The sequence below is a fragment of the Dendrobium catenatum genome, unplaced genomic scaffold, assembly GCF_001605985.2.
Source record: "Dendrobium catenatum unplaced genomic scaffold, ASM160598v2 original_scaffold_274930, whole genome shotgun sequence".
NCBI classification, from domain to species: Eukaryota; Viridiplantae; Streptophyta; class Magnoliopsida; order Asparagales; family Orchidaceae; genus Dendrobium; species Dendrobium catenatum.
In genome coordinates this window covers 224,779-237,578 of record NW_021593325.1, presented here as the reverse complement: position 1 = coordinate 237,578, position 12,800 = coordinate 224,779, and the positions used below count along the sequence as shown (strand labels likewise).

The following is a 12,800-nucleotide window of genomic DNA, read 5'->3' as shown; positions in this document are numbered from 1 at the left end:
ATATGACGTCGAGGTTGGAGGAGTTCGCACAGGGAAGGGTCCATCGAACCAAAAAACAAATTTATTTTAAAACTTATGTAGAAAATATTTTTTGATTGAGAAATATTTTATAATAATATAATATAAATTATTTCTATATTATATTACTATTAAAATAAATATAAATCTAAACATTATATATATATCATAATTATTTTTCAACAGAATACTCGAACAAAAATTCTTTTCAATATATAACCGTCTATATGACTCCAACTTCCTGTCCATCTATTTCGGAAAAGAAAAAGCTCTATATGCCCCTTTCTTCTTGTCCAGCTCTCACTCTCCCCCGTCCCTCAAGCTGTTTCTTCCCTCGAAGCATTCCCATCAACAAGCCGAAACCCTACTCCGTCTTCTTCAAGGTATTTATTACCTTCAAGCCGAAACCTTGATTTCTCATTTCAAAATATCATCCTTTGAAGCTTTTTCATGACCGTGTCTCTCGTCTCTGTAGCTATTTATCAGCAATGTCGGATTTGGTTCCATCCGCCATTTCCAAGCCGCCGCGTGCCGCGCCCTCTGCGACTCTTCAGACGGAGAAATCGAAGGAAATGCGGGATTGGAGATCGCCAAAGGTGACGCCTTTTCTATTCTTAACTTCATGGAACAGCGAGGGGTTCGCCCGAATTTTCACACCTATGCATCGGTACTTGACACTTTTTTTAGTTTAAGGTCCCTTAAAGGAGTTCAAAGAGTTCATGGAGTGATTATGAAACTGGGTTTTGATACACAGAGCGTTTTATCCGATCGGCTCTTTAATCTTTACTATGTTCTTGGTGATTTTGCTAGTGCAAGCAAGGTGCTTGTTGATTTGTCTCTTAGAAGTGTTGCTTTGTGGAATAGGATGATTGCCGACCATCTTCGGAAAAATGAAAAAGCTCAGGTCATAAGCTTTTTTATGAATTTGTTGAGAGAGTTCCAGAGCGTTGATCCTGTTATATTTAGTGGTGCTTTGAGAGCCTGTACTGGCAACAGTGTCTTTTGGCCTCTTGTTCAGCAGATTCATGGTAAGATAATTCGGATTGGCTTAACAGCCGATCCTATTGTTTGCAATCCTTTGATTGATTTATATTCAAAAAATAAGAGTATAGACTCTGCAATCTTGGTTTTTGATGAAATGTGTTCAAAGGACAATGTGTCATGGGTTGCCATGATGTCTGGTCTTTCTCAAAATGGACTTGGAAAAGAAGCTTGCAATCTCTACTTTCAAATGCATCAATCTGGAATTATTCCCACTCCTTATGTTCTATCGAGTATCCTCAGTGCTTGTACCAAGACTGAACTTTTCGATCAGGGAATGCAGATTCATGCCCAGTCCTTGAAGTGGGGATTCTGCGCCGAAACTTTTGTCGGCAATGCACTTATCAGCTTTTATTCACGAAGTCGGAGCTTGGAATCCGCCGAGAAAGTATTTTATGAAATGTCGAATCGTGATGGTGTCACATATAACTCCATGATTTCAGGATATGGAATGTTTGGAAATAGTGAAAGGGCTATATGTGCTTTTAAGGAAATGGAGAGTTCAGGCTTTAAACCCGACTCGGTGACCATTGCAAGTCTTCTTTGTGCTTGTGCTTGTATTGGAGCAATTCAGAAGGGCAAGCAGCTTCATGCCTATGTGTTGAAAGCTGGCTTGTCTTCAGATTATATTATCGAAGGTTCTTTACTCGATCTATATGTAAAATGCGCGGATATAGATACCTCGCGTCAATTGTTCGATTCAACAAAGAAAGAAAATGTGGTGCTCTGGAATGTAATGCTTGTAGCTTATGGACAGATGGGTGATCTAAGTGAGTCCTTTAATCTATTCTCTGAAATGCTTGTAGCTGGTTTGGAAGCAAACCAGTACACCTATCCAAGTATACTAAGAACATGTACTTATTATGGAGAACTTGATCTTGGTGAGCAGATTCATTCCATGACCATAAAGACTGGTTTCCAAATGAATATCTTTGTCTGTAGTGTGTTAATAGATATGTATTCCAAATGTGGAGTGCTGGAAAGAGCTAGGCAGATCCTTAATAGACAAACAGAGAAAGATGTGGTCTCTTGGACGGCTATGATCGCCGGTTATGCCCAGCATGAGCATTATGTAGAAGCTCTGAAAACATTTGAAGAAATGAAATTTCATGGTATCAAACCAGATAATATTGGATTATCAAGTGCAATTAGTGCTTGTGCTGGACTAAAAGCTGTTAGCCAGGGATTGCAGATCCATGGCCAGGCTTGTGTTTTGGGTTATTCTACTGATCTATCAATCGGAAATGCCCTCGTAAACCTTTACGCTAGGTGTGGTATGATCATGGAAGCTTATTCTGCATTTGAGGCTAATGAGGTTAGGGATGATGTATCATGGAATGCATTGATTTCTGGATTTGGACAAAGTGGTCACTATGAAGAAGCACTAGTAGTGTATAAACAGATGAGTCAGAAGGACATTAAAGCTAATTTGTTCACATATGGTTCAGCTGTTAGTTCTTCAGCTAATATTGCAGATATAAAGCTAGGCAATCAGATACATTCAAAAATGATCAAAACTGGTTATGACATGGAGATAGAAGCTGCTAATTCACTAGTTTCATTGTATGCCAAGTGTGGAAGCATTGGAGATGCAAAGCTTGTGTTTAACAAGATGCCCGAGAGGAATGAGATTTCTTGGAATGCCATTATCACAGCATATTCGCAACACGGACGCGGGAAGGAAGCCCTGCAACTCTTTGAGCATATGAAGGAGGAGGGCCTCAAGCCAAATCATGTTACATTCATTGCTGTTCTAACAGCTTGTAGCCATGTGGGTCTGGTAACCGAGGGCCTCAACCACTTCGATTCGATAAGCAAGGAGCATGGACTTGTGCCCAAGCCTGAGCATTTTGTTTGCGTCGTGGATCTTCTTGGACGGGCTGGACAATTAAACCGTGCGCGAAGATTCATAGATTCAATGCCTGTCACCCCAGATTCAATGATATGGAGGTCTCTTCTTGGCGCCTGCACAATCCACAAGAACATCGAGGTCGGCGAGTTCGCCGGCCATCGTCTTCTCGAGTTGGAACCTCATGATTCAGCCACATATGTTCTCCTATCAAATCTATATGCAGTGACAAGGAAATGGGAATGCAGGGATAGAATGAGACAGGTTATGAAAGATAGAGGAGTGAAGAAGGAGCCTGGACTAAGCTGGATTGAGGTGAAGAACGAGATCCATTCATTCTTTGTTGGTGATCGCTTGCATTCACTAGCAGAGGCAATCTATGAACACTTGGAAGAGTTGAACAAAAGGGCGGTTGATATTGGGTATAAGCAAGACAAATACTGTCTTCTGCAGGAAATTGAACAAGAACAGAAGGATCCTACAGCTTGGATACACAGTGAGAAACTTGCTGTTTCCTTTGGGCATATGAAGCTGCCACCTGAGGTACCTATACGGGTTATTAAGAATATTCGTGTCTGCTCTGACTGCCATAATTGGATGAAGTTTATCTCACGAGTTGTGGGTCGTGTGATTATACTGAGAGATTCTTACAGGTTCCACCATTTTGAAGCAGGGGATTGTTCTTGTGGAGATTATTGGTGAAGATATTCTAATTTATTAAGGGAGATGAAGAAAGGATGGTGATTGAGATTCATTGGGAGGATTTTTTGACTTTGTTGATATCAACAATTTGAAGTTGGTTGAAGAAAAAAAAAGCATTGGTAGGAGAATGTGGTGGAGATGGATGGTCTTTCAAAGCATTTTTTGAATATCGGGCGAACGGAAAATCCACTCCTAAAATTTCAAGTTCAGATCAACTTGTGTAAGATTTGGGTGACCAAATGAAAAAAGAAAGAAAATGATCATGTCTTATTGGGTAGGGTTATAGTCAACCGATAAGAATAATTTAACTATTTTATTTTTGTAATGAAAAATAAATATTAAATTACAATTATGATTATTTTTATTGAATTATTGAATTCAAATCAAATAATCATGTCCATTTTGAGTTGAATTGACATTATTGCTATAAGTTGCTCTTTTAGTATTTGAAACCTCAATGTTATTTTAGTTTTCATGAAAGGTTTTTTGTAAAGAAACTTAAAGAAAAATATGAATATATTCATTTTTTTTTATAAAATTAACTTCATATAGCAAATTTGAAGATAAACTAACCATAGAAATCAAGTTTAAATTTAATTTTTATTTTTATTAAATTTAAGTTTTAAATGAGTTAAATGACTATATGCAAACCTTTAGTCAAGTCTAGCTATGAGTGACTAGTTTAAACAAATAAACTTAGCATTACTCATAAATGAATGTATAATTTTCATCAAAATTAATAAAACTCGCTCAATGTTATTTTAAATATTCAATAAATAAAATTAAAGTTTAAAATTTCATTTGGTGGAAAAATTTCCTTGTTGCTTTCAAATATAAAAATTTTTAATTAAAAAATATATACTGAAAAGTTGTTTTAAAAAGTTCTTAAAAAAAATTATGGTTTCGTTTGGGTTAGCTTTTTTGCTGCTTTCTAAAACAACTTTTTAAAAAATTTTGTACTAAATAGCCGTTTTAGAAAGCAGCAAAAAAATTGTCCCAAGTGAAGCCTTAACCCATTCATATAAGTACTTAATAGATATTTAAATTAGCCAATCCAAACCCCTAAAGCATTCATGCTCATCAAAGAATGAAAGGCAACATAGCTCATTTACAAACTAGAAAGCCATGAAACAATTTGTTCCAACTCTTATTATTTCAGTATAACAGAATCAAATTACAACAGCAGCAAAGCCCTGATAGAAAAAGATCACTTTACAATAAACTAAATAGATTCACATATGAGAGATCTCATCCCCAAATTAATTGATCAGGAAAATAAAAACTCCACTCCCAGCCCTTATAAACTCAATAAAAAAAAATACAAAATATAAAAAAAAAAAGAGATAAGCAATTAAAAATTAAATCACAGGTAAATTTAAGCTTATAATTAATGAATTACTGGTGGAAAATGTAGCTTGCCTATCAAACACCATTTGCAGATTCACTCTTCTCGTTTGCTGGTTTTGTTGCCGTTGGGATATCAACGGTAACCCTAGGCAGGCAATTTTCATCAGATGGCTCACCAGTAGCTTCTGGAATGGCTGAATTCTTCAAAACTGGAGCAGATTCCAATGGCTTCTGTAATCTAGTGTTCGAATTAGCTGTTTCCTTGTCTTTCTCACCAACAGGTTTTGTTATTTTAACAGCAACAACCTGCCCATAACAACAGAAGTGAATATTTATTTATATAACATCTTAGTGTCTGATAAATCATTTAAAAATTAAAGTATGCAACAACATTATCTAGTCTTTATCCCACTACATGATATCGACTATATGAATTATTATTTTTTTCAACTGTCTTATTAAAAGTCAAATTCTATTAAAATATTATATGAATGAATGTATCATTTTGGTTCCAGATATATATGCTTCGTTTGGAACAATCATCTTCCTATTTTTTAATGTAGTTTTTTAGTACAAAAATTTTTTGAATCAGAAATTTCTGTACTAAAAAGGAATACGAAAGCTGCTATAAAAAACAATAAGAAAGCTGTCTCAAATGAGGCAATATTTCCCCAATAAATGAAAATTACATACAAAAACTAGGATTTGAATATGAAAATAGAAAGTGCGGGTTATACGTTCAGGTTTCGATTGGGACGGCTTTTTTACTGCTTCTTAAGACTGCTTTCTAGTACTAAAAATGTCTTAAGAAGCAGGAAACAAGCTGTCCCAAACAAAGCCTCAAACACTTAAATTTGTGCATGGATGAATTAACGCACAGAAATAAAATATGTACTAATTCGTAAACATGTATGTAGCCACCAGAAAGGAAGACGTCTGATGATCAAAGCATACCTGCTTGTTATGCTGCTGTTGCCAAGCCTTTCTTTCTAGCATCATCTTCTGTCTAGAATCATAAAATCGAAAATCATCCAAGATGGATGCATTGCTTACATGATCCTTGAAAATTTTGAGCATCTGAAGACCCTGCTCAAGTTTCACCTGAAATAAAGACAGAGAGAGGACTGATAATCAAATGTAAATTTTAATAAAGTTGAACTAAATGCAAGCTTACTGAGTACAAAGTTGAAATGCAAGTCCTTAAACTTAAAATGATTGAACTTTGAGTGAATGAATAATCAAAATAGTTGCTAAACATTTTAGATTTATTATAAATTTTTTTCAGATATTCAATTTAGCCCATCAACTTTGTTGCTGCTTTGCATGGAATTCGATGGAGGGAGACTTTTCTGAAGACTTTTTGGGGTAAATCTTAATATTAATATCAAGCTCAAGCTCAAACTGATAAAATTGAACATAAAGTCTAAAATGCTCCCATAGAATGCACCAATCCGTCCAATGAAATGATAAAGTAGACAATATAACCAAATTTATTTATATTTTGATGAGTTAGTGACTAAGGCTTCGTTTGAGACGACTTTCGTACTACTTCTTAAAGCAGCTTTCTAGTACGAACATTAATTTTTTTTATTAAAAAGCTGCTTTAAGAAGCAGCAAGAAAGCTGCCCCAAATGAAGCCAAAATAGAAGTTCCGAAGAAGTTAGCAACTAAAATGAACACACCTAAAAATTCTAAGGATCAATTTGGGAAGTTATTGATTGGACTTTATACCTCCTGAGTGTCTCTGCTATTCGTCACTGGCTTGTTGTCATTGTACTCTAATGTTATGTGCCTCAAAATGTGGTTAGGAACGTCTTTGAAAATATGCCACTTGACATTAAAGCAACCAATCCATTTGTCCTGCTGCCAGTAATTAACAGTTTTATTGAAATCAACTGGCCCAACCATCTCTGCAACACCAACAAATTGCCCACTTGTATTTACCTGCGAATTTTTCAAGGAAAAAGATTAGACATCGAAAGGGGCTGATCCAGTTTTTTTTTCAAGGTGGGCATTTTTTTTTTTTTTTTTTCTTTTTTTTCTTTTTTTTTTTTTTTTTTGTGGGGGATGGGCATAGACGTTTATTATTGATAAAATTAGGGCAAAAAAGATTTTTGAGGGGAGGCAAAATACCCAAAAAAATATTTCAAAATACACCTCTAAATTATTTTTTTTTTTTTTTAGTACATGGGGGATCCGCCCATGGACGTCGAACTGGAAGGAATTAACGAGTTACAAACAATTTGATGCTTACAGAAAAAAACAGAAACACTGGGCATCCATCAGGTTTTTCCATCGCTTCCTTGTAAGCAGCATCAAGCTTCTTATTCCCACTGGGGGTGCTGGTCCAGACACCGTACTTGATACTCCTGTGAATGTCATCTTCACTATATGATTTGATTATAAAAAACTTGGCATCATTGTAACTTTCAGGAAAATCAGCTCGGTTGTATTGCTCTCTGTTAGGAATAATACAAGGTTCCTCAACTATTTCATTTGTAGGAACAGGCCCGTTCCGAATTTTAAAGCGATTTGCCCTGGGTCCTCTGCTCAACTCACTCAGGCCATCGAAATTCTCATAGCCATATCCATAATTTCCATAAAAATTCATTTGAGAATCAAATACCTTTGATCCAAAACCAGCCCCATCTCTAACTGCAGTACCATTCTGGCCATGCAACAAACTCGTAGGGTAAATCCTATTCATCGTAGGGACTGTTCTTGGAGAATTTAAAACCTGCAGAAACATAATTTATACACTTCAAGGTGGATCATAAACATGCTATATGATCTTCATATGAACAAAAAGTACAGACAAAAAACTTGTTACATAGTTAACATTTTACATAACTACATAATAGATTAGATTAGAGAAACAATCAGCACTGTAGAAAGTAATAAAGAAAGAATAAAAAAGACAAAAACTAAGCTCATGAAATTGCTGATTTAGCAGAATAGAGAATCTCATAGCCTCAATTCATAATTTTGCAAGACACAAAACATATCATGAGTTCAGAGAGTGATCATACATTCTGATTTCTTGTTGATATGGAACTAACATTATGTGAAGCAGTTGAAGACACAGTATTTGGTGTAGCTGAATTGAGATATGGATTAGTGGATGCAGGGCCATAATAGCATGTAATTGGCGATCTCATTCCATCGAAACTCAAACTTGGATCCTGGTAACCCGAAAAGTGTTGCCCAGAAGATAAAGCACCTCCACTATAAGAATCATTGGAAGGAAATAATGAACTTTGTTGGCTATGCCTTTGTTGGAGATACCCACTGTTCCCATTTACAATCACATTTGAATTTGATCTGCCTGAACCAATATTTACAGAAGGCTGGCCTACAGCTACTAGTGGAGGTAATTCAGCAGGTTCGGCCTGAGATGCAGGGAAATGGTTGGAAGAGTAAAGTCCATTGGGAGGTGCTTGTGACTGGAAATACGGAGGAGGATACTGGTAATGTTGAGATCCATAAATTATGTTATCATGTTCCAAAGATGGAACAGGGGAAACAGAGCAAGGGTACGCACCATAAGGTGCAAATCCATAACCATGGTGGTAAATATCACCATAAACTCCCTGTCAAACACCGCAAATACTCAGCAAGATAGTTCATCTCATAAAATTGAAGAACATAAAAAATAACAAAATACTGATTAGGAAAAGGCATAATATTAAATTTAATCCTTGATGCATGGACCCTGAATCATCTCCAAATGGAGAATCCTTGAGTGATAAGGTACCATCACATGATCACTAAATTCCAATGCTTAATGAATAAAATTCAATAGACAGTTTATGGCAAGGAATCTGCAATGTGCCAATACAAACACAAGTATACGAAATAGCACAATACGGATACGAGATAAGCATATTATTGAGAATGGTAAGACACGGATAAGCTTTTGACATGGCATTCTAATTTATACATCTTAAAAATAAAAATTATATATTCCAACCCATTTCATTAATTTCATTATATTTTAATTGACTACCCTTTTCAAAGATAAGAAGAATGGAACAACTTAAAAAAATACATAACTAATCATGTTTGCATGAAAGGAAGATGAACTGGGGGGTTGAGGTCCTGATGTGTCCTGATGTGAGGGAGCTAGAGAGGTAATTCGGTGATGGTTCAAGATATATTAATTGGACATGTTTCTAAGGTTAGTTGAATACTTTTCTCTGTCCTGATCTATCGAACACTGAATACTATTTCTAATAGTGCGTTGGTGCTTCATAGCAAGAAATAAATTGTATAGTTCATTACAAATTTATTAAGATGGACAACTCACATGTGGCATCTCAACTCCTTCGGAGTTCAAATAGCCAGAATAGTCATCCCACTCGCCCGTGAAACCATCATAACCTGAAATTTCAACCAAAATAATCAATTGAAAACACAAGACGCCCATAAAGTGAGAAAAAGTTTTTACGAAACTTCAAAAGTAGGAGCAAAAATGATGGAGCATATATCCAACCACAAGTAAAAAATTGGACCAATATGCGTGATTACGTGAAATAGTAGCAATCACAAACCTAAGAATAGTTCCAAAAGTTATGGATGAAATAAAACCATGTACAAAGAGAAGATCGATAATCAAAGTGATGTCGACATGAAAAGAATTAATCCCACCTCCTATGTAAAAACCTGTGGATGGGTATCCATTGGGTATGAAGTACACATTAGGATCCATATACCCCGGAATCACAGGGGTTGAAGAACGCTCCAATGATGTCATCTGAAACTTTGGAGGTTGCCCAGCATTCGCAGGTCCATACTGAATTCCAGAGGGCTGTCCAATTCAATTATTTGGTATCACAAAACAATACAAAAGAGAAAACTCAATCAAATGATCTCAAAGAAAAGCAGTTTCAATAACAAACAAACCTTCTTGGCCATCACTGGAGCATCACTGCCATTGTTCTTTGTCTCCACCGATAGCTTCTGCATTATATCTGTAGCTTCTACACAAGACTTATCAAGGAGCAAACCATATCCAGCATTAATTCCATATTCGGGATGCAAAGTAATCTAAAAAACATAAGAAAAAACAGAAGCGGGAATCATGAATAGGAGATGAACCCAGATTCGCAATCCTCTATATACCATAACAAAACCCTCGAAGCGTAAAAAACATGCTGTTTAAACACCACGCGTCGAATTAAAAGAGCCAATAAAAACGGGATCTAAATTGAAGCGAGAAAAGAGGAAGAATCCGGAAAAAAATTAGGTTAACGAAGCATGACAGAAAGGATACGGTCAACAGAGGTTGCAACAGCCGACATAGTCGGATCTGTCGTGGCGTCGCAGGGCGAAGGAGCACAGGTAAATCCTCGAGAAGGAGGGAAGCGAAGAAACAGGCCGATAAAGCAAAGAGAGTATAATAGAGTGTGGAGAGATACCCTGGGAGAGAGAAAACGAGGAAAAAACTCAAAGGAAAGAGAAAGAGATTTGGTCTTAATAGATCTTTAAAAATATATTTTTAATATTTATTATTTAATTTCATAATATATTGATATAAAATTACCTATAAATAGGTAAATTAAATGAATAGCAAAATTAAAATATTATAAGTAAAAATATCTTAAGTAATTGGTATGAATTATAATAAAACATATTAGAGTGATAATGAATAATTTTAATAACTCTTAACATCCCTCATAAATTTCTTATATTCAGACGTATAAGTGTTTGACTATCAAGAAGAGAAAATATGTCACGATTTGCTTAAAAAATTTGCAATATAAAAAAAAAATAAAGGTAAGTCAAAAGTGCCACACTAAATGTGATGATGATTAATTTTAATACGCTCAGTTCTCTTACGAAAAATTGAGTTGAGCAATTAAAACGGTGTCTACATTATCAGAGTATATATGAAGAAAATAGAATACACTCATATAAATAGTAACCATCATAATAAAATTATCTTCGTGATAGTAGGAGCTAAAACAGTATGCTCAATTGAAAGTTTGATTTGTTTGAAAATATTTTCTTCTTTTTATTTTTTCATTTTTTTTTATTTTCTAACAACAATCAAATCCAAAACAACCTCAAAGTTTTCACTTATATTTATGAGAAATTAAAAGTGCAAGAAAGTAAAATGCCGAAATTAAAATGTGGTAAGAAAAATAAGAACGAGCACACTAGAAATTTAAATTGGTTTGGTCAGCATTAACCTAGTGCACTTCTCGGAGTCCTCTTCGGATATTATACTAAATCTTTAGTGTCTCTCATTTTTCCCCTACACCAAGGCGGATAAGCTCTTATAAATTCTCTTCCACTAACCCGGTGCGACCGAGTAGCCGAACCCCTTTCACCAATGGTGGGATTTCCTGATTACAATTGATCATCCTATACAATTAGAATCGTACAGTATGATTATCTCAAATTAAATTTACTTAATTAAATATCTTAATTAATTTCTATTTTAATCAGATCATACAGTATGAACTTCATTAAAAAAAAAAAAGTTAACACATTTAATTTAACTCAACCCATGTATATGTGTACGGTCACAACGCCAACGTACACCTTTTGTAATATATTAACTCAATAAGTATTAAAATATAGACTATTGTAAAAATCAATCATATATTACTCAATTTTAAGCCTGGTCTTTTGGTATTGCTTGGTGTGTGTTGTACCTGAATTGTTAGTACACATACAAATATATGAAATAATAACAAATAAGAGAAACTAGATAAAATTCAATAATATTTGTTATCATCAAAACATAAGCTCGGGCTCATGGATTGCAACAATCTTCTCATTTTTAATGATGATAAAAATTATTGATTGCATTATAAATTAATTTTATTTTCCTACTAAGTTCTTCCCCTTAGTGATATCCTTTTTTTAATAAGGAGAAGGTTTTTTCTAAGAACATGAAAAATATAACCAACACACGACAACAAGAAACAAACCAAACTGCACAAATGATAAAAATAAAACCAACAAATTCCTACTTCCCCTTTTGGCATCATCAAAAAGGAGAACTGCAATGAAAAACAAGAACAAATAGACGCTACAAGGCACAAAGTATTAAAAGTACAAAGATTATAAGAATCAAACAAACTACATAACACGCTACTCAAAAGAACATCCTTGATAAGATGGTGGTTGTAATAGCATGTATTTTTATCTAAGCAAATAAATTTTTTAGGAGTCATTTTAAGCCAAATTTGAAAATCATCTTCACCATAGCATTTACATTGTAGTATTTTAATTACAGAAATTTTTTCGTAATTTTTAGGCTTTGCTACAAATTCTTAAAAAATTGACACTTGTTGGTACACATGGAGATTTTGAGACTGTTAGATGTCCATTTTTCAAACTGATTTAACTAATATTTATTTTAATAAAATGATTTATTTTATGAATATTTTTTATAATTTTTAATGACCTAAAATAATTTATATGAATTGTACATAAAAAAATGGGTAAAATTAAATAGTTATATTAATATTTTATTATAAAAAATTTTGTAAAAAAAATAGTAAAAAAGATGTCCCAAACGAAGCCTTAAAATTAGAGGAAACTCACTTTATTTGACCCGTATGCATACTAATTGCTAACAAATAATTCTTTCTTCTTTTCTTTTTTTTTTTTATTTATTTATTTGAAAAGCATACATGTAAAATCTCTAAATTTTTTTATGAAATATCTATACATCAAAGGGAAAAAATTCTAATAATTTTTGGCTATTTTTATGAGTATTTAAGTTTTAAAATAATTTTAAATATAAAATTAGCAAATGAGAAATCAACAAAGTTGTTGATATTAAATTTATTAACATATGAAATGATAATATTTTATTATGAAAATCTCA

The 12,800-nt window shown here is 34.1% G+C and overlaps 2 protein-coding genes across 3 annotated transcripts; one reads left to right on the top strand and one right to left on the bottom strand.

Moving 5' to 3' along the window:
* Positions 1-231: 231 nt before the first annotated feature.
* On the top strand, positions 232-3,954 carry LOC110098722 (pentatricopeptide repeat-containing protein At4g13650). 2 transcript variants are annotated; one of them, XM_028692769.1, is made up of 3 exons: positions 388-401; positions 494-614; positions 883-3,954. In XM_028692769.1, exon 3 carries the CDS (start codon positions 884-886, stop codon positions 3,608-3,610), a length of 2,727 nt encoding a protein of 908 aa, XP_028548602.1. In that variant the 5' UTR covers positions 388-401; positions 494-614; position 883; the 3' UTR covers positions 3,611-3,954. The 2 variants fall into 2 exon arrangements, with proteins under 2 accessions (XP_020681293.2, XP_028548602.1); XM_020825634.2 differs by having other exon boundaries at positions 232-401; positions 494-3,954.
* A 782-nt stretch (positions 3,955-4,736) lies between these two features.
* On the bottom strand, positions 4,737-10,416 carry LOC110098712 (YTH domain-containing protein ECT4). The gene is made up of 9 exons (XM_020825624.2): positions 10,230-10,416; positions 9,860-9,936; positions 9,605-9,764; positions 9,264-9,337; positions 7,987-8,547; positions 7,212-7,694; positions 6,689-6,901; positions 5,912-6,058; positions 4,737-5,263 (listed from the first exon to the last, which is right to left on the bottom strand). Exons 1-9 carry the CDS (start codon positions 10,255-10,257, stop codon positions 5,033-5,035), a joined length of 1,974 nt encoding a protein of 657 aa, XP_020681283.1. The 5' UTR covers positions 10,258-10,416; the 3' UTR covers positions 4,737-5,032.
* Between the last annotated feature and the right edge of the window lie 2,384 nt (positions 10,417-12,800).

Excerpts from the sequence above, each read along its gene's own strand:
- LOC110098722 (XM_020825634.2), top strand. The coding sequence starts at position 246 with ATGACTCCAACTTCCTGTCCATCTATTTCGGAAAAGAAAAAGCTCTAT. Across the intron at positions 402-493 it reads CCTACTCCGTCTTCTTCAAG|CTATTTATCAGCAATGTCGG; the intron begins GTATTTATTACC and ends TCGTCTCTGTAG.
- LOC110098712 (XM_020825624.2), bottom strand. The coding sequence starts at position 10,257 with ATGTCGGCTGTTGCAACCTCTGTTGACC. Across the intron at positions 9,765-9,859 it reads CTCCAGTGATGGCCAAGAAG|CCCTCTGGAATTCAGTATGG; the intron begins GTTTGTTTGTTA and ends TGAATTGGACAG. Across the intron at positions 7,695-7,986 it reads TATCAACAAGAAATCAGAAT|GTTTTAAATTCTCCAAGAAC; the intron begins GTATGATCACTC and ends ATGTTTCTGCAG.